Source organism: Gracilinanus agilis, chromosome 5, assembly GCF_016433145.1.
Source record: "Gracilinanus agilis isolate LMUSP501 chromosome 5, AgileGrace, whole genome shotgun sequence".
NCBI classification, from domain to species: Eukaryota; Metazoa; Chordata; class Mammalia; order Didelphimorphia; family Didelphidae; genus Gracilinanus; species Gracilinanus agilis.
The window spans coordinates 197,959,554-197,981,106 of record NC_058134.1 but is presented as its reverse complement, the minus strand read 5'-3'; the positions used below and the strand labels follow the sequence as shown (position 1 = coordinate 197,981,106).

General features: G+C 37.5%; 1 protein-coding gene across 1 annotated transcript in view; it reads right to left on the bottom strand.

The window, feature by feature from the left end:
• GUCY2C (guanylate cyclase 2C) overlaps positions 1-21,553 on the bottom strand; it is a 92,931-nt gene that overhangs the window by 34,556 nt on the left and 36,822 nt on the right. Inside the window, exons 9-16 of the mRNA XM_044678080.1 lie at positions 19,307-19,392; positions 17,115-17,226; positions 14,373-14,454; positions 11,471-11,576; positions 9,362-9,424; positions 8,794-8,865; positions 7,109-7,213; positions 5,544-5,630 (exon numbers count right to left, since the gene is read on the bottom strand). Coding sequence (XP_044534015.1) covers positions 5,544-5,630; positions 7,109-7,213; positions 8,794-8,865; positions 9,362-9,424; positions 11,471-11,576; positions 14,373-14,454; positions 17,115-17,226; positions 19,307-19,392 — 713 coding nt within the window. The remainder of the gene's footprint in view (positions 1-5,543; positions 5,631-7,108; positions 7,214-8,793; positions 8,866-9,361; positions 9,425-11,470; positions 11,577-14,372; positions 14,455-17,114; positions 17,227-19,306; positions 19,393-21,553) is intronic.

Here is a 21,553-nt window from a genome sequence, read left to right as displayed (position 1 = left end):
AAAGAATCTGACACAACCACAACAACAACCTCGCTTAGAATGTAAGCTCCTTGAGGGTAGGAACTATATCTTTTATATTTGAATCTCCAGTACCTATGTCAGTGCTTGGCACATAATAAGGGCTTTTAATCAGTGCTTTTCATTTGTTCATTCTTTCTTTTTCCTACAGGAAGGAATCGAGAAGGATTTAGAATTTACTCTATTAGCCAAGGCAGCATGTTTAATCTCCTATTGATGATGTGGCATTTTAGTATTCTTAATCTTTAGTCCTGAGCCTATTAAAAGAGAAAGTATAATATAGTGTGGCAAGAACCGTAAATTTTGGAATCAGGCACCTAATTTCGTGAAAAAGAACTATCCCTTCTTAACTGTGTGATCCTGGGCAAGTCACAGAATCACAGCATCTTGGAGTAAGACATGCCCTCCTCATTGTTCATGGAGTCTGAACTGATCCTGGACCAGAGCCCTTTCTGCAGTATGCTTAACAAGTTATCCTGTTGCTATTCAAAGACTTCCAATAAGAGGAAACAAAAGACCTTCTAAGGCAGTTCATTTGATTCCTGCACACCTTGAACTGTTAGCAAGTTTTCCTCACCTTCAGCCTAAACCTACCTCTCTGCAACTCAATCATTGCTCCAAGTTCTGTCCACTGGGGCCATGAGTAAGTCTAATGGATCTTCCACATCTCAGCCTTTCAGTTTCCTAAAGGTAGCTCTTGTCCCTCCTGCTCCGAACTCACCAAGACTTCTCTTGACTAAACATCCCCAATTCCCCCCAAGTCACACTCAGCGGGCTCTTCAGTATCCTGTTCATTGTCTTCTGAACCTTCTCCAGCTCAAATGGGGCACTCAGAAATGATCACACAAGACATGGCTTGACCAAAGGAGAGAACAGTGGAGTTTATTACAGATGTTCTCTCTCTCTCTCTCTCTCTCTCTCTCTCTCTCTCTCTCTCTCTCTCTCTCTCTTTAAACCCTTACCTTCACTTAGCAGAAATTCTATGTGTTGGTTCTAAGGCAGAAAAATAGTGAGGGCTAGGCAATGGGGGTGAAGGGTCTTGTCCAGGGTCACATAGCCAGGAAGTGCCTGAGGCCAGATTTGAACAAAGACCTCCCATCTCTAGGCCAGGCTCTCAATCCACTGAGCCACCCAGCTGCCCCCTCACCATGGGGTTTAATGCAGTCTAATTAACACATTCTATTTTTTAGATTTTTGGGGTTTGGGATCTACCATATGACACTATTGATGCATAACTGTGGTGTAGTGTATAGAATACTGGCCCTAGAATATGGAATATCTGGATCCAATCTTGCTTTAGATATTTGTACTAGGTGTCATACTTAGTCATACTACAGTACTATACTTGTAGCATATATATATATATAGACTCTCGATCTATCCATCTCACTATCTCTGTCTTTCTATCTGTCCATCTTTCTCTCTATCCATCTGTCTATCTGTCTGTCCATCTGTCTATCTATCTGTCTGTATATCTATCTATCTATCTATCTATCTATCTATCTATCTATCTATCTATCTATCTGTCTGTCTGTCTATCTGTCTTTCTCCATCTCTCTCTTTCTGTCTATATCTACCTATCTATCTGTCTTTCTGTCCATCTACCCATCTATTTGTCTATCTATCTATTTACCTGTCTACCTATCCATCCATCCATCTTTCTATCTATCTAAGCATCATCCAGCTATTAAAAGTATCTACAAGAATAGTATTATAGTATAACTAGTGTCACACACATATACATGTATGCATATATGTACATACCATAAATATGTATGACCCTGGTCATGTGTGTTATATATAGACATATGGCCCTAGCCACACATGTGACCACATATAAACATATACATGGCTCTATATATGTGCAACTAATATACAAGTGTTATGTATAAACACACATGTATAACTGTAGTCGTGTGTGTTGTATATACCTATTTATGTGTATATATATATATATTACATATACTATCTGTGTATGAGTGATATATGTGTGACTAGAGCCATATGTGTATATTGCTAGTCATATTATAGTGATACACGTATAGATAGATACCTGTACTATGTGTATGACCTTAGGAAAACAGCTCTGTGATCTCACTTTGCTCTCCCAGGAATGTGGAGGCTAGACTCACTGGCCTGTGAGAGCTTTTATGGCTTTAAATTCATGATCCTTATTAAATCTTTTTCAGAGTTGTTTCATCATTTAAACCTGTCCAGGTCTTTTTAGATCCTGTCATTCAACTTGTCAGCTATTTTTCCTAGCTATGTGTAATCTGCAAATCTAATTATTCCCTTACCCAAAGAGCTGATAAAAAAAAAAAAAGTTCTATAGCATAGTTCTGATGGCAACCTCTTATCCTTTAATGGGTCCGTGTCCTTTCATTCTTCTAAATCTATTCTTCACCCTCACTGTAATCTTGACTTATTCAATCCTTCCTACCTGGGGACTGCAGCCTCTAAACCCCCCGGGAAGCATCTGAACTTCTAAACCACCACCGAGCCCCAGACCTTCAGAAAGCTCCAGCTGCTCAGTTCTCTAGTTATAGCTTTGGTCCTCTTACTTCAGCCAGCTAGTTCACAGCCATCAAATTCTAAGTGTTTGATTGAAGTCTAACCAGACATTACCAGCTGCCAAGGGGAAATATTAGCATTTCTTCATATCTTACATTGCTATTCCTTTCTAGGCTTTTATATGATATGTGTGTATACATGTACGTTTGCAGAATTAAAAATGTTTTCAAGGAAAGTTAAGAAGGATAAACGGAGGCAGATGAGAAAACAGAAAAAAGAGCAGAAGAAAGAAGAGAAGGGAGGAAAAGAATAGAGAAAGATAAAGTAAGAAAATAATAAAGGGGATGGTATTGAAGTATTGAAAGAACAGTGTCCCTAGACAACTCTATACGGCTAGATAGTATAGCTAAAATGCCAATATTCATTGGTCAAGGAAGTTCCTTTCTGTGTTCTACCTTTGATGAGGGCTCAAACAAACAAAAATAATTAAAGAGGAAGAAAAATTATAACTTCTGTAGCTATAATTAGAAGAACAAGAAAATGAAGAAACAATACCCAAAAGTAGAGGTGGAAAAAGGATGAATGGAACAAAGATAGAACTAGAGATATGGTAGATGAGTTGTTGTTGTTCAGTTGTGTCCAGCTCTTGGCAAAGATACTGGAGTGATTTGCCATTTTCATCTCCAATGTGTTCTCATTTTACAGATGAAGAACTGAGACAAAAAAGGTTAAATGACTTTCCCAGGATCATACTGCTAGTAAATGTCTGAGGCCAGATTTGAACTCACAAAGATGAGACTTTTTGACTCTAGAGCCAGCACTCTTTTCACTTTACCAGTGAGTTGCTCTGATAGATGGTTAGCACTGAAATATGGGTAGCAATGTGCTAGGTGGTGCAGTGGATAGAACACTATTCCTGGAATCAGGAAGACTTGATGGCTTTAGTTATTTAATAGCTATGTGATTTTGGGCAAGTCACCCATCTTCTAGTTGCCTCAATTTTCTCAATTATAAAATGGGTATGATAATAATAATACCAATCTCCCAGGGTTGTTGTGAGATTCAAATAAGATAATATCTATAAAGCACATAGGAGGCACTAATTGATGTTTGTTTTTATAAACCCTTATCTTCTGTTTTAGAATCAATACTAATGATTACTAAGGATTGGTTCCAAGATAAAAGAGTGGTAAGGGCTAGGCAATTGCTGAGTCACACAGCTAGGAAGTGTCTGAGGTCACATTTGAACCCAGGACCTCCCGTCTCTAGCCACCTACCTGCCCCAATGCTAACCATTGTTATAATTGTTATATTAGTCGTCATTTAATCTAAACTAATGTTTTTCCAGATTAAGAAAACGAGTCCCATAGAGGTCAAATTACTTCTTCAATGACAAAAAAAATTTGTATTAGAACTCAGATTTCAGCCCAGTGCTTTCTCTCATAAATGATTTTTTCTTTTCAAAGATTAGGCTACAACAGCACAAAAAGTACTTTAAGATCACTCTATTGGAACTTAAATATAGACCCCACCCTGACTCACTGTCCATTATGTTCATTGTTCTATTATGGCTGTTCCCTAGAAAAAAATATTCTTCTTTCAGGTTCAGAGCATATTCAAGAGCTTCCATTGCCATTTTCTTCAAGAATAGTGCAGTGATGGGCAAACTTTTTAAAGAGGGGGCCAAAGAAAAGGAAATGCTCATCTGTCAGTCTGTTTCTAAGGCAACTCTTTCAAAGTTTCTGTGTACTGTATCCTACTCATTGTACTCGTCAGATTAGGAATAATGTCGTGTGGCCTGATAGAATATTTCAGGGGGCCACATCTGGCCTGAAGGACATAGTTTGCCCATCACTGACCTAGTGAAATTGTAGGACTTTTCCCCCACAACCTACAAACATTTAATTAGACCAATATTTACTAAAAATCAATTCTATACAAAACACTACACTAGGTATCATTTATTCAACAAGCATTTATTAACCTCCAATTTAGAAATGCACTAGGGACAGGAGCCAAGATGCCAAGACAAGAATGAAACAGTTCCTGTCCTCAAGGAGTTTATACTCTATTGGGGGAGCAATATTTAAATAGAGAAGAAAATGTAAAATATGCACACTGTAAATACAAAATGATTTATTTAGGGGAACACACTAGCAATGGTGAAGGTGTTAGGGAGAGAGGTGGAGAGAAATCAGGGTAGTCCAAGTTAGGAGATTATGGTAGTCCTTTTTGAAATCTATTATGTGGAGAATATAGTGGAGAAAGAATAGGACTATTGTGTACAGAATATCGTGCTAGACACAGGGGGAAACCAAAATTTAGATCAGATCCAGTCACTCTGCTCTGATGAAGCCAACTTTTTATTACAGATGCAGATGTTCACCCATTTTTTCTTCCCTTTATGCCATACTGAATTCCTTTATTGCTCTATTTCCAGCTTGCTTCAGGGAACTCTCTACCTAATTTGTTACACATCATTCGTCCCCCCCAGCTCATATACTACTTAATACTATATTCAGAAACTATACCACCATCACACCTCAAAAGGCAGAAGTGCATAGCAAATTTTAGAGAACTGAAAGAGGAACTTTTCTACATGCTGATTAAATTTAATAGTTTATTAGGAAAGTGTAAACTTTATGCACTATGTATTAACGTTTTTAAAAAAAACACCTTATCTTCCATCTTGGAAATACTAACCCATTCCAAGACAGAAGCACAATAAGAGTCAAGCAATAGGGATTAAGTAACTTGCCCAGGATCACATCGCTAGGAAGTGTCTGAGGTCACATTTGAACCCAGGACCATCAAGCCACCTACCTGCCCCTATTAAGGATTATTTTTACAATCATTTAATATAAGGATAAGAAATGAATGATTTTTATCTGACTAACATATAGGCTAAAAAGTATATATAATGCCTTGAATATTAGAGTAGAGATGACAACATGATACATTTTTCTCTAGGTAACTTACAGAGTGTGCTTAATGTTAGCAAGACATATACTTACCTTGGCAATGTCATACATAACAGAGATTTTAAACTCCCAATCCATAAAGGTGCCATCAGGATAAGAGATTGTATCATTTAAAACTTCCTAAGTGAAACAAAAGAGGAAGATGATTATTGATGGTGAGGAAGTATGTTACTTGTTATTAAAAAAGACAAGATCTCCAGATGAAGGTGTCTTGAATAACATAGGCTAAAGTGGGGCAATACACCCCAGAGTTTACTTGAAGTTTTTTTTTTTAATGTAAAGGTATATTTGATCACTAGGAAGACCTACAAGGTAGCAGTCTACAATGAGGTCTCTACATCTTTCTTTATCTTTTCATTTCTGTCCAAAGTGCAAAGGTTGAGCACAACATACCCATATATGAGAGGTTTAGTATTTCGTAAGCAGGTGGCTCTACTGTGAGTTCTTCATGCCATACTTAAACTAAGATTCCCAAATAGTAAAAAAAATACTATTGTAAAATTCATCCACTAAATGCTACAAAAATTAATCTTACAAGTATTGACAAAGAAAGCATTCCACCATTCTCCCTTTATGAGAAAAACATAATTCTAATGCTCAAACCAAATGAGAATAAAGCAAAGAAAGACAAATATAGAACAGCAATGTGGTAAGTCTCTGGACGGGGAGAAAATGTATGCCCTTCTCACAAAGGAGTCATATTCTTTGTGTTTTTTTTTCTGCCTGTTTCTAGACAAAAGAATACTGAAGCATATTGTGAGCTTGGAAATATTGGAAGTCCAATAATAGGAGTCCAAATTATCATTTGCTATAAGCCAAGCCACCAGCACAGCCTTAAGCCCAGCAATAGTTAAAAAGTTGACATCCAGCAGTTATGCCAAAATTGGAGGTAAACTTGGTAGGGTAAATGCTCAGAGTAGCTACTTTAAATTTTGACTACTCTCCCTAAAGACTTAGATGGTACAGAGGAGAGCATGCTCTCATGTAACTACTGGGGAAGGGAATGCTTTGTTAACTTCTATTCTTGTTATGTCATCTCAGTAAATATATCTTTTATAAAAGCTAATTGATGTTATTGGGTTAAATTATATTGGGGTACTAATTACTGCTAGTTAACATTGGAAATAACTCAGCAGAATGGTGGCTCAAGCCAATATCATTAAGAGACAGCCAACCACTGGCTCTCATGGCTATACCTAGAACCCCAAAAGAAAGATGTACTCGTAGAGAGGGATCCCCAAGATTTGTAAGGTTATATGTGAACCCAATCCCTCATTAGAGATAAAAGATGGAGAAGTACACAAACTTCCCCTCTCTGGTTTTTTGGGGCTTTTTTTGCAACCTCCATTTGGTTATTTGTGTTCCTTGTTGAGGTAACCCCAAAAGACTGCTTGTTCAAATCTGAGAGAATGCTCAATGATCAACTAAATTATAGATCAAGGCTCTGGGCTCTAAAATCCCTCAGACTCATATTTATAAGGTCCCCTCTTCCACCTTTCTCTGGACTCCATCATTCAATAGGCCTTTTCCTTCTTTCAGGACCATATTTAAGTATTAAAGCTGATTAAGGAAGGCATCTGAAAAGACTGATTCCTTACCCGAAGGGATCCCCTCTCACAGTATTCAATCACCCCAAAGATCATGGTATCAATCTTCACAGTACCGTAGAATTTGGTCAGGTTGTAATAGTCGATCTGAAGCAACTGAGATAACACATTTTTATACATAATAAACAGTCAGAGAATCCCAACTGAGCAGTAGTAATTAGTGTGTTGGTATAAAAATGTTTTCTATTCCTTCAAAGCTCCTTAAGATTAAGTCTTTAAACCTGGGAATTCTAATCAACACAATGACTAACTACAATTCCAGGGGACTCCCACATTATAAAACATGCCATCCAACCTCGAGAGAGAAAGGTGATGGACTCAGAGTGCAGCCTGATTATATATATGTTAAATGGCCAATGAAGGAGTTGGTTTTGTTGACTATACATGTCTGTAATGGTTTTGTTTTTCTCGCTTTCTCAGTGGAATGAAGGGTGAGGAGCTGGAAGGGAGAGAATGTGAACCTGAAACTAAACTAAAATTGGATTTAAAAAAGACAAGTCCTTTAATAAAATAAAACACTTCTTATCCCAAATTCTCTGTTATTATTAAATATGATATGACAATGAATTAAGTACCATTAAATTTGATATGATAATGAATGAAATATCTTTAAATATGCATGATGTTCAAAGGATTCAGAGCTAGAAGGAACCTCAGAGATTTTATACTTAATTCCTTGCTAATTACAGATGAGTTCACATCATAAAATGAAACAACAGCAATGAATATATATTCTTCCTATTTTTTTAACCCTTACCTTCTGTCAGTATCAGTTCTGAGACAGAAGAGGGGCAAGGGTGAGGCAATTAGGATTAAGTGGCTTGCCTAACGTTACCCAGCTAGGAAATGTCTGAGGCCGTATTTGAATCCAGGTCCTCCTGACTCAACCTGGAGCTCTGTTCACTGTGCTACCTACCTGTTCAGATAAATATAAATTCTTATCATTGGATTCAAAAAAGCAGTTGTGCAGTTAAGAGTAGAGGAAACATGACAAGACAATAGTTTATTTTTAAAATATAAAGAGCAAGCCCTAGTAAGTTGCAAGTTCTCCATTCTCAGATTGTCTGCCTGAAATTCATTGGAGGTGCTTTTGATATAGTGTTTAAGATTTTGGTAAGCTTCAGAACTAGATGATCTCTGAGGTCCATCTCCACTCTGGGATCCTACAGTTCTAAAACAGAGGTAGCAAGGAGCAAAACTGGGTTTCCAATCAGGTTCTGCTGGGCTTATTGGTGTTTAATTATTTGTTTTCATCCCTTACCTTCTGAGCAACCTAGCTGCCCCCTGAACTCATTGTTTTTCCCCTATTGCTCTGCACTCAGCCCCCTCAAATCTCACATACAACATCTGGCTCCGATTAGCCATGAATCTGGTAGTCTGGGATCCAGTAGGATATCATGAATGATGAACTGGTCCGCAGATTAATCAGTTAGTTTCAGCCATAAACACCCCATCCCTTCAATCCCCTACTCCCCTCTATGCCTGATAGGAATATTTGTGGGGGATTCCCAGAGAGAAGAAGAGTGTTATTGACAGTATCCCAGCTCTCCTCTCCCCACCCTCAACCATCCCTGACAGGGACCCTTAAGGCTTTCAGGAAATAAATGGAGTAGGTGCTCTTAACAAAAATAGTTGGGTACCCAGACTTTGGTTTTCAGAAGGAAATAATCACATACCTTATTCAAGTCTATCTTCTGCCTCTCAGTAAAATTGCCATCATTGTTCTTGAGATCTTTGAGGATCACCACCTGCCAAGAACAGATGAGGAGGCTTACTCTTGTGGTGTACCTTGGCTTTGACAAAGTCTGGTCCCACCTGGGAATGTCACACTCCTAACACGATAAGATTGAAATGGCTGTGTTTACACTGGAGCTAATCGAAGTGCTCTGTACTCCCTGGAAATCTGTCTCCCTCTCTTAGTGACCAAGAGCAGGTGCAAAGGTACACACACATGGTCTTGAGGGAAGACGTCCAGGTGACTGTAGCTTTGCAATCCACGTAACAGAGCTCTTCCCTTTTCCATCCTCATCCACCTCTAGGAAGAACCCACTAAGCTTCTTCAGGAACCTCCAGCATTAGGCTGTTGTCTCTAAAGGCTCATCACTGGGCTTTAGCTAAGCTATGAAGGAAGCCCCAATAACCAGAATCATACTGACCCCCTCCCATCCATCATTTAAATATGCATGTTTCTTAATTTAAAAAAATAGAAAGAAAAAATAAAAAAGAAATATGAGGTCCAGCTACCTTTTTGTCATATTTTCCCTGGCGTAGTCTTGTAATGGTATCCCGTCTCTTGTCTTCTTCAATCTGGCACAAAGGAAAAACTTAGTTATTCCAGAGGTATAATGTCACAGCCAAATGCTAGATGGAGTATGGAGATTCCTTTCTTACATAAGTGAGACTAGATGGCTGCTGAGGTCCTTTCCATTAGACTGCAAGCTCTTAAGAAGTAAATGGGGGCAGCCAACTGGCTCAGTGGCTCAGTGGATTTAGAGCCAGGTCTGGAGATAATGATCCTGGGTTCAAATCTGGTTGTAGATACTTCCTAACTATGTAATCCCAGGTGTCCCTTAACTCCCATTCCCTAGCCCTTACTACTCTTCAGCCTTGGAACTGACACTTAATATCAATTCTAAGATAGCAGGTTTAGATTTTTGAGAAAGGAAAAAAAAGTGTAGTAACTGTTTTTTCTTGTTTATTCATGTTTTCTTCTTTGAAACAATAGTTTAGCACAATGTCTGATACATATTAGGAAAGAAACAAATATTTATTAAGTGTCTACTATGTGCTAGTTGTTAGTCAGTTGTGTCTGGTTCTCCATGACCCTGTAAAAGGGTTCTCGGAAAAATGTCAGAGTGGTTTGCCATTTTCTTCTCCAGCGGATGAAGAGTAAAGAGAGGTTAAGTGACTTGCCCAGGGTCACACTGTTACTGAGCATCTCAGGCCAGATGAACAGTTCCTGACTCCAGGTCCCGTACTCTATCCACTCAACCACCTAGCTGCCACCACTATGTGTGAGATACTATGCTAAATGCTTTACAAATATTACCTCATTTGATCCTCACAACAACCCTGGGAGATAGGTGTTATTATTATTATTATTATTATTACTATTATTCCCATTTTAAAGTTGAGGAAACTGAGGCAGAAAGAAGTTAAGTGATTTGCTCAAGATTATTCATCTAGTAAGTATCTAAGGCCAAATTTGGACTCATGTCTTTTTGATTCCTGGACCACTTATTTGTAGTAGACTCTCATTCATTGCACCATCTAGCTGATTCAGTGAGGTGGGAAACATATTTAAACATGTTAAAATGTGATGGTGAGATAAAATAAATTTTAATTTAAAATACAATAAAAAACAATAAAATAAGATGAAAATAAATTTTCAATTAAATTAAAATAAATTTAAAATATGATAAAAATATAATAAAATAAATTTAAAATATAATAAAATACAAAATACAGTAATGTACTTTCCACTAAGATGAATATGTATATATATATATATATATACATATATATATATATATATATATAGAGAGAGAGAGAGAGAGAGAAAGAGAGAGAGAGAGAGAGAGAGAGAGAGAGAGAGAGAGTTTGCTGGCCCACTTCTATTTGACCTTTACTCCACTGGCTTGCAATTTATGATTTAAGTTTTGTAATATTTTCACCTACATCTCCCTCCCACTCCAAAACTTCTCTCATGCCCTACTTAAACTACTCTATTTGGGGCACTTACACCATCGGATCTTCACTTGGGCTACCTCTGTTAAAATGCCAACATGTATGGGAAAATTAAGGGGCTAGATTCATTCATTTTTATACCAGCAAGGTATAAGTGTGAATTAATTTAATCAAGTCACTTTCCTCTTAATACCTAGTTGAGATTAGCCAATTCTGAGGGCAGCAAAGAGGAGAGATCATTTTGGAACATGAGGCACTGGTGAGAGGAGACCTGGGTAGAGTTGGAACTGGGACGCTTTGAGCAGTTGAGGTTTAAAAGGTAAGGGTTAAAAAAAATTATGCCAGCATGTATCTCAGAACCTACAAGTTAGTGTTAAAATGCAAACATGTTATCTGAGAAACATAACACACTAATTCTATGAGTACTTACTAACACAGCACCAATGAGTTATCAGATTAATTAGCTGCCACTCAGAAAAGCAGAGAGCAGAACCCTGAGGGATTGGGGTGAATATCAACAAAATTCTACTGGGGAAATAGAGGGAGAGGAAAATAACACATTTGTCTATCTCTGGCCATGGTCTTTGGAGATTATGCACACAAAAAATTTTACCAATTCTTGATGTCCTTAAAAAAAAAAAAGAGGGGGTCAGGTTTTGGTCTTACCTTCAGACTCACATGACCAGTCTCATTAGTCTCCAGAAGTAAGATCTTTTCTGTTGGAATATGGGACCATTTCTTCTGACGAAGTTCATTATTCTTTTTGTTTTTCCTTAGCATAAACAGAAATAATTTAATTGGTCTATTAAATCAATGGTCAGTTATTATCAGCAACCAAGTCATAAAATCTCAGAGTATTCGAAGAAATTTAGAAGCCAGTGGATCTCTCAGGTGCTCCTTATTAATTGGTATGAGAAAATAAGGTGGATAAATGGTTTAATTCTATGTTCTCCAAAATGTAGCCTGAGGGTCTTGCAGTAAAGCTTTCTGTTGAAACTTAATGCCCTACCCTTTGACCCAATGATACCACTCCTGGGTCTGTATCCCAAAGAGATCAAAAATAGAGGAGAAGGACCTACATGTGCCAAAATATTTTTAGCAGCTCTTTTTATAATGGCAAGAAATGGAAAATAAGGGGTTGTCTATCACTAGGGAAGTAGATTAACAAGTTGTGGCATATGTTAAGTTCAGAAAAGCCTGGAAAACTTCTATGAACTGATGCAAAGTGAAGTGAGCAGAGCCAGAAGAACAGTAAGTACAGTAACAGAAATATCATAAGATGATCAACTGTGAAGACTGACCCAGTGGGAATAAAATTCCACTTTGTGGGCACTTTTTCTTTTCATCAATAATCTTCATTTCTGATACTTAGGGCTAAAGGAAAATTCTGTTATCTCTTTATTGCTATCTACTTCTTTGAGATTTATCTTTCCCTTAGGGAGTTTCCCTTATTTGGGTCACCATGGTAATGAAGAAAAAATATCTCCAACCTTATTCTAGACTAGTTTCCGTCCCCAAGATTTGCAATTTGAGAAGTTACAGGAGGCCACCAATTCTCCTTCTCAATTCATCCTTAAACAAAAGACCCTGTTGAGCATTGAATTTTCCCTTGATTAGTAGTGGGATAATTAGGTATGATGTTTTCCATCATATTGGGGAAAAGATTATTCTCTATATATTTCTCAATATAAACCTCCAAATAACAATCTAGACTAGTGGGTTCCTCAGGTTAGAGACTACTCATTGGCTGATTAAAGAATATATAATACAAGCTAATTGAACTACAATCTAGGCAAAGTTGCAGAAAGGAATTGTGATAGGAGCAATATCCTAACCCTATTCCCCACATAGGTAAGTCTAATTTTTCTTTAAAAAAAAAAGGTATTGGGGGCAGCTGGGTAGCTCAGTGGAGTGAGAGTCAGGCCTAGAGACAGGAGGTCCTAGATTCAAACCTGGCCTCAGCCACTTCCCAGCTGTGTGACCCTGGGCAAGTCACTTTACCCCCATTGCCCACCCTTACCAATCTTCCACCTATGAGACAATACACCGAAGTACAAGGGTTTAAAAAAAAAAAAAAAAAAGGTATTGAGGGGGAGCTAGTTGGTTCACTGGGTTGAGCGCCAGACCTAAAGATGGGATGTTCTGGGTTCAAATGTGGCCTCAAACGCATCCAAGCTGTGTGATCCTAGGCAAGTCACTTAACCCTCACACTGACTAGCCCTTATCACTCTCCTGTCTTGGAATTGTATCAAGTCTAAGACAGAAGATAAGGGGTTTTTTTAAAAAGGAAAGAAAAGAAAAAAAGACATAAATGGATTAGATAGGTAGATAAATGTCTATTGAATTTGTTGACTATATTAGGAACATAATAAATGTCAAGTATAATTATAATATTGAATAATACTGACACTGCTATATAGTGCTTTAAAGTTTGTAAAGTTTTACATTAGATCATTGGAGTTGCACAATGACTATGACCTGTTAGTACTAAAAGGTATTATCCTCATTTTACAGATAAGGAAATTGAGACTCAGAGATGTTGAGACTTATCCAAGGTCATATAAGTCATAAATATCAAAGTTGAGATTTGGGAGCATCAAGGGGTATGCAGAAGATTGAGGTTCAAAGTCTGCCACTAATATTTACTACCTATATGACTTTGGACAAGTTGTTTAACCTTCTTGGGTCCAAGTTCTTTCATCTATAAAATAAGTTCAACCTTCTTATTAAGATTAATTAATTAGATGATCTCTGAGGTCCGTTCCATGTTTAAATCTAATTACAAGAATTTTATGAACTTGTGATGAGTAGGTGGTTCAGTGGATAGAGAGCCAAGCCTGGAGATAGGAGGTCCTGGAATTAAATTCTGACCTTAGATACATCCTAGCTGTGTGACCCTGGGCAAATCATTTAACCCTATTGCCTAGCCCTTCCCACTCTTCTGCCTTGGAACCACTACTTAGTATTGATTCTTTTTTTTTTCCTCTGTGATAATTTAAATTGTGTTTTTTCTGGGTTTCATACATGTCTTATCACACAAAAGATATTTCCACATTATTCATTTTTGTAAGTGAATAATCTTATAAAACCATTACTCCAAAACATTCACCCAAGTTAACAAGTGATAAATCAAATGTTTTCATCTGCATTCCTACTCTATCAGTTCTTTCTCTAGACCTTAGTATTGAGTTTAAGAAAGAAGGTAAGAGTTTAACAACAAAAAAGAGATTTTATGAAAGTGGTGCCTCTAGGTAGCATAGTGGATAGAGCACTATGCCTGGAATTGGGAGGTCCTGGCTTCAAATCAGGCCTCAGACACTTCCTAGCTATGTGACCCTGGGCAAGTTACTTAACCTCAATTGCCCAACTCTTATCACTCTTCTAAGCCAGAGGGCAAGGGCTTCAAAAAAACAGACTTTTATGAACTCTTGTTTTCCTAACTCCCAATCCAATACTCCATACACTATCCCATGCTGTCCTGATATTATTTAATTAATATTAATTCTAATTAATCGAGGGTGTGAGTAGAGGAATGGGTGTACCTTCCCCCATAGGAGAAGTGATATACCTGAGAATCAGTAGGGAAATGACTAATATTAATATAACTGCTCCTGTGAGGGTGAAGACAGCAATCAACAGAATTTCAGGGTCTGTGGTAGAAGAGACAAAGAATAATGTTATATTACTGAAAATCATTGAAAAGAAGATTTAAAAAACCATTTCTTTTAAAAATTAGTCATCAAATGCTACTTGGAGGAGAAGCAAAAGTCTAACTTTTTCCCCAAACTTTTTCATGAACTTTGCTTCCTCTTTGGCTTCTATCTATCCTATCTTTGGAAGATGTTACATCATTAGACCTCTGCGCCCACTGTGGGGAAAGGTAAGGGAGAGAAGAAGAAAGGATGATGCAGCTACCTCCTCTCTAAATATCTCTTGTCTTTTCTCAAAAATTATGTTGAAACTCAAATATTTCAATAAAAAAAGAATAAAAGGAGGATTGTGTAATTTTTAAAAATGTTAAACATTCCTAAATCAGGGCACAAAGAACCATGTAACATTAAAATTATTTTCTTCAGTATGCACGCAATTTTGATGAAAAAAATTTGCTGTACCAGAGAAAAACCAACCCTGTCCATTATATAATGCTTTCTATGTGCCAGGCATTGTGCTAAGCACAATTATTATCTCATTTGATCCTCACAATAACCTTAGGAAGTAAGTGCTATTATTATTCCCATTTTACAGTTGAGAAAACTGAGGCAAATAGAGATTAAATGACTTGCCTAGGGTTTCACAACTAAGCGTCTGAAGCTGAATTTGAACTCAGGTCTTACTGTACTGTAACCTAGCTGACCCAATAGATAGAGATCACTATCTATGTACTGCTAGAAGAGGAAGATAAGAAACTAGGAGAATAATCTTTTCAAAAGGAAGTCATGTTATTGAATAGCTTAGAAAAATAACTTGTCTGTTTTCTCCAAGATATTGACTACCTGGGGTATATCTAAAGGAAGGCAATCAAGTGAAGGGGCTAAAAGGCACATCATACAAAGAATGGAAATAGATGGGCTAGATTGTTGGTGTCAAACTCAAATGGAAGGCTGACTACTGACTTAGAAAATAACAAATTAACATTATCCATGTTGTATTATATTTTATTTATTTTGTTGAACATTTCCCAATTATATTCATTTTTTTTTTCAAACCTTTACCTTCTCTCTTAGAATCAATAGAGACAGAGAAGGTAGGTGACTCAATTGTTAGAGAACCAGATCAAGTGATAGGAGGTTCTGGGTTCAAATCTGGCCTCAGATACTTCCTAGCTGGGTGACCTTGGGAAAGTCACTTAACCTCTGTTGCCTAACCTTTACTGCTCTTCTGCCTTAGAACCAATACTTAGTATTGATTTTAAGACAGAAGATAAAGGTTAAAAAAAAAAAATCAATGCTGATTCCAAGGCAGAATAGCTATAAGGGCGTAGACAATTGAGATTAAATGAATTGCCTAGGGTCACATAGCTAGGAAGTGTCTGAAGTCAAATTTGAACCCAGGATCTCCCAAATCCTGACTTGGTGTTCTTTCCACTGTGCTACCTAGCTGCCCCTGCAATTACATTCTAGTCTGGTTCAAGCAATATTCAGGAGGTTAATTTTGTGGGTGGCTGAGCTAAATGATAATATGATTACAAGGATACAGAGTTGGTTGAATGACTATACCCCAAAAATATCATTATTAAGCTGATGGAACCATTCAGGGAGATCACTAATTGAGTGTATCTTGGCTGGGTCATTGGTCCTGTACAGCTTAATATTTTTCATCAATAACTTTGATGAAGGTACTGATGACATGCTTATTGAATTTTCAGATGACAATTGAATAAAAGAATTAGAATTCAATAATATCTGTATATATTGCAGTCTATATTGATGGGCCAAATCTAATAAGATGAAAGTTAATAGGGACAAGTTAGAAATCTTATATTGGGGTTTGACAATTATGTTCACAAGACAAGGAAGGTTTGGCTAGATAGAAGGTAGTTTAGAGAAGACCTGGCAATTTTAGCTTCATATAAATCAACATGGCAGCCAGATAAGATAATAAAGGAAGCAGGAATGTTTAACCTAAAGAAGGAAAAAACTTGAAAGGAGATTCTAAGATTTTGAAAAATTACACTTTAAAAGTACATCTTATTCCCAAAGAGCAATATAATCACAATCCAAAGTGAAATAACAAATATCAACATTTTATTCATAGACAAAATCTGCCTGAAATAGTCTTCTAGAATTAATTCAATAAGAACCTTTTAAAGGATCAAACATGTTATGTGGGCTCTAGGTCAAGTCATCCATTAGTTGATGTTTAATGCTACAAGAACCATACTAAAATTAATATCATGTTCTTCCACATTTTATCAATATGCCAGGCTCCATCAGTCTTTATTTGACTGGGATGGAAATTCCCAAAGCCACTTTAAGTAGTTCCTTAGTATCCCTTTTCCCCTAAATTCATGAGTTCTTAAATAAAGCCCTAGACCAGAAAAATCAAAGACTAGGAAACCTTTCTGAGATTTGTTCTACGTTATTCTCAAGCAGATCCTCAGCCAAAGCATTAGTTAAAGTAAAATGGAAAAAAGATTATTTTGCTTCTAACCGTATTTCACCTACATGGCATATTGGCAAATCAAATATTTAAGATAGTGTGTTTAAGATTAAAACTCTAGAATCACAGACCACATTAAACAATGGAATCTATTCCTTGCTATCAGAAACTACTTTAAAAGGTGAAAATGCATCAAAAGTGCCTTATTTACCTTCTCCTTGTACATCACTGGGAAGTTTATGGTATTTCCAGGCGAGGTCAGGGCTATTACTTGACCAGATAGTCTTATTTTGATGGGTGTCATAGTACAAAAGAACGTCATACTGTGGCAGTGGATGAAAAGGAAGCCAATAAAAAGAAAGACATTATGTTAGACCAGTGATTCCCAAAGTGGGTGCCACCACCCCCTGGTGGGTGCTGCAGCAATCCAGGGGAGCGGTGATGGCCACAGGTGCATTTATCTTTCCTATTAATTGCTATTAAAATTTTTTAAAAATTAATTTCCAGGGGGCTAAGTAATATTTTTTCTGGAAAGGGGGCAGTAGGCCAAAAAAATTTGGGAACCACTATGTTAGACCTTTATGAAACTCGTATGAACTAATACAACCTGAAACAAGGGGAGTCAGGGGAATCATTCACATGACTGCCACAAATATGTAAAGCACTACTTGGGAAAATGTGGAAATTCTGATTAATTCAGTGACCATAACAACTCTGGAAGATTGATAACGATTAAGTATATATCTAAGAGTATGCTAGTAAATGTTTAACATCTGACTGTCTAAAAAAATGTACAGAGGACATACTTTTAAGTTTTAATCTACATTTTCTCCATTACTTTCCTAAGTCTAGACTCTAGACAATGAAAATGACTATAAATCAAGCCCTGATTTATAGTGTTGAAGTATTTCTGAGATGTGAATACTCATACTGAAAATGAAACATTTGACTCTCTGACCAATAAGAGAGGCTGCAGGATAACTCTCTGTCTGCCTGTTTTCCATCTCTTGGCAGAGAAGCGATGGACTAAAGGTGCTGAAGAAAAGGTGTGGTTTCAGACAGGATCTAAGTGTGGATTTGTTTCCTTGATTATGCTTATGGATTACAAGGTAGAGCTTCGGGAGGCTGGGTGGGGAGGATAGTCAAGGATTGGTAGATATTGAGAATGATGAAAATCAAAAAGAACATCCATTAAGCATTAAAAATAACAGAAAATGGAACAGCTAGGTGGCAAGTCACTTAGCTCCCCATTGCCTAGCTCTTACCACTTTTCTGGCTTGGAACCAATACACAATATTGATTCTAAGATAGAAGATAAGGGTTATTTAAAAAACAACAGAGGAGGAAGTTCAGAAGGGGACACAGACAAGCTTTATAACTGTTATGTTACATTTAATAAATTATACTTCAGTTTTTTATGTATATAACAAGGTCATAGTTTGAAATACAATCCTCTCTTCAGTTTTTTGTTAATTGAAATATTCGTGCTTGTTTATTTAAAAATTTAAGACAATTAAAAAATAAAACCATTGTGGTTCACTTTCCTCTCCCTTAAACTACATTAGAACCTGCTTATAGTATCTCAGTATAGTGAGGTATTTGATAAAAAGCCTCTACATTCTATGGAGTATCCAAGGGAATTAAATTACTATACATAGAACCTATAATTTGATTAGGTCAAGCACAATCCCCATATGGGTCAAGGTACTTTTCCTCTGAGGCAGAAGCCTCAGACTGCACCTGTATCCCAAGCCTGACACCTCATAAATGCATTTATTCAGATACATTTATGCCTGTATAAGAGGAAGGGAGGGAGGAAGGAAGGACAGGAGAAAGGAAAGAAGGGAGGAAGGGAGGGAAGGGAGGAAATGAGGACGGAAGGGAGGAAGGGAGGAAGGGAAGACAGCAAGAAGGAAGGGAAGGAGGGAAAGGAAAAAGGGAGGAAGGGAGGGAGGAAGAGAGGAAGGGAGGAAAGAAGGAAGCGAGAAAGAGAGGGAGGAAGGGAGGGAGAGAGGGAGGAAGGGAGGGAGGGAGGAAGGAAGGGAAGAAAGAAAGGAGGAAGGGAGGAAGGGAGGAAGGAAAGGGAGGAAGGGAGGATAGAGAAAAAAAGGGACAGAGGGAAAGGAAGACAGTTCTTACTTTTACCAAGTTTAGTATGTGGGCAAAAAGACAAGCCATATAGTACAGATTGAGACAAATAAATAGCAATATAAAGTAATGAGACAGCATATATTTCATTAGTTATCAGGGATTCCTGATTAAAGAAACCCCCCCAATGTGGGTGAGCACCTCTCAGGGCTCTAGATAACAACTTTAAGAAAAGTTGTCCCCTCTGCCACAATCCCATCATATTCTAGTTATTCTAGCCATCCCTCCTTACCCAGCCTTTAAAGGCCAACCTACCTTAGTAGTATCTGCTGAAGTATACAGAACTGTGACATTGTGGTCAATATCTCCCCATTCATCCAGAGTCACAGGACCGAGAGCTCCTGGGGGGGGCAGTAAGGAATGGTAGTTAATATTCATGTTTTCTCCTACAGATGTTAAGGCACTGACAGGAACCATAATGTAAAAGCAAATGGCACCACCAAATGTCTTTCATTTACAGGCTGTAAATGATGCTAGGCTGCAATGAAACTGAGTGAAAGAATGAAGTGCTGTTTGTTTCCAATAGCTAATTAAGGGTGTACAGAATTGGTTCTGGCCAGGAAATCTCTGAAGAACATTTGCAGAAAGGTAAGTGTCCTTACTTACTCAAGGGAAAAACTCTTCTTCACGCAGCATCCAGATTGGTACAGCAGACAAGTAGATACTTATGGGAAACTTAAGAATGATCAGCAATGACTCTTTCCCAAGAATGTGTATTGGGTCAAAGACTCAAGTCAGATTGATCCTATTTGCCACTTGCAGCAGAACAACCATGGAGCAATGGATTCAAGCAGTTGTGTTTATATAATTTGTACTGTTAGAATGATCAAAATAAACAGCATCATAGTGTTTTTCAGCTTATTATTTTAGCCAGCGAAGAACTGGAGCATCTTAGGAGGGCACAGCCATCAGTGACTTTCTAAATGATTGTTAGAGTGGATAAAAAAAAAAAGCCAATGCATATTTTCCCTTCTCTCCACCACTTTCACACCCATGGAAGAAAAAGAAAAAGCTTGTCTATCTTTTCCAGACATTACACCAGTCAGGCTGCCTACACATACATTGTGTGGGATTATGCTGCCATCTAAAGGTTAGAAAAGAGATATCAGTGGCTTGTGGCTAATAAGAGTCCTCTATGAGAATGAGACTTGTCTTATGGGGGCATGTTTCTTCTAGAGAGTATCATAAATTTAAAGTTACAAGGGAACTTAGAGAACATCTATTATCTTTCTCTCGTTTTATAGGTGAAGAACTGAGAAGTACAACTACTACTAATACAACAAACATTTTTGTTACATCCTATTGTTTGTAAATATCCTCTTAATACCCTGGAAATAAACTGTATTTCCTATTGAATTGACCATTTTCTATAAGAAGACTTGAATAACTATCTTGTCTCTTCAAGAACTTTATAAATACAAATTTTTTTCTTGAAAAAATTAAGTGCAAGTATAGTAGAGATGGTATTTGAACTCAAGTCTTCTGACTGCAAATTGCTCTTTCAAAAGATCAAATAAGAGAATATTTGTCGTATAATAGCATCATAAACTTAGAGCTGAAAGGATCTGAAAGATTTTAGGTTTCTTCCTTGGGTTATAGAGATGCTCTGTAACATGCCCATGTCACAGAGGATGTAAGTAGCAGAATCAGAAATTGAACCATGATCTTCCAAGTTCAAAACCATCATTCATTCTACGGGCCATTCTTGCTTTTGTGGGACAAGAGAACATCTCATAGGAGAAATATGGAGAGTGTCTTTTTATTTCAGAGCCTACGTTTTAAATGAACACCTCTGGTGGTCCACAACATTATTTCTCTTATGGAAAAGAAATTATCCCAAGCATGTAATATCTTTTTTTTTTAAAACCCTTGTACTTCGGTGTATTGTCTCATAGGTAGAAGAGTGGTAAGGGTGGGCAATGGGGGTCAAGTGACTTGCCCAGGGTCACACAGCTGGGAAGTGGCTGAGGCCGGGTTTGAACCTAGGACCTCCTGTCTCTAGGCCTGACTCTCACTCCACTGAGCTACCCAGCTGCCCCCCAAGCATGTAATATCTTAAAAAATATACAGGATAAATGGAGTGGGTAGTGCTTCATGAAACAGAATTTTAGGAAGCAGCTTCTGTTGTAATAGCCATAACAAGAAATTCAGAGATCAGAAAGACTAAGTGTTTTAGGGAGATGGAGACAGAGGTAGAATGGGGGAATGACAATTGTCAATGTAGGAGAGGAGCTGTCAAATAGGAGTGAGGTCTTCAGTACAGTTATAGGAGAATTGGCAGCAAATATACTTGGTAAACAAAACGTCACTGGTCTAGATCAGTCTCCTTTAAGGTACTGCTCTGATGGGATGGATGTGACCCAACAAGCTTGAAGATTTGCTAATAGAGTGAAAACTCTAACAAGTTCTACCAAGGTAGAAAGGCTTCAAGTACAAACTACTGTAAAAGAATCTTTGTGTGTGTGTGTGTGTGTGTGTGTGTGTGTGTGTGTGTGTGTGTGT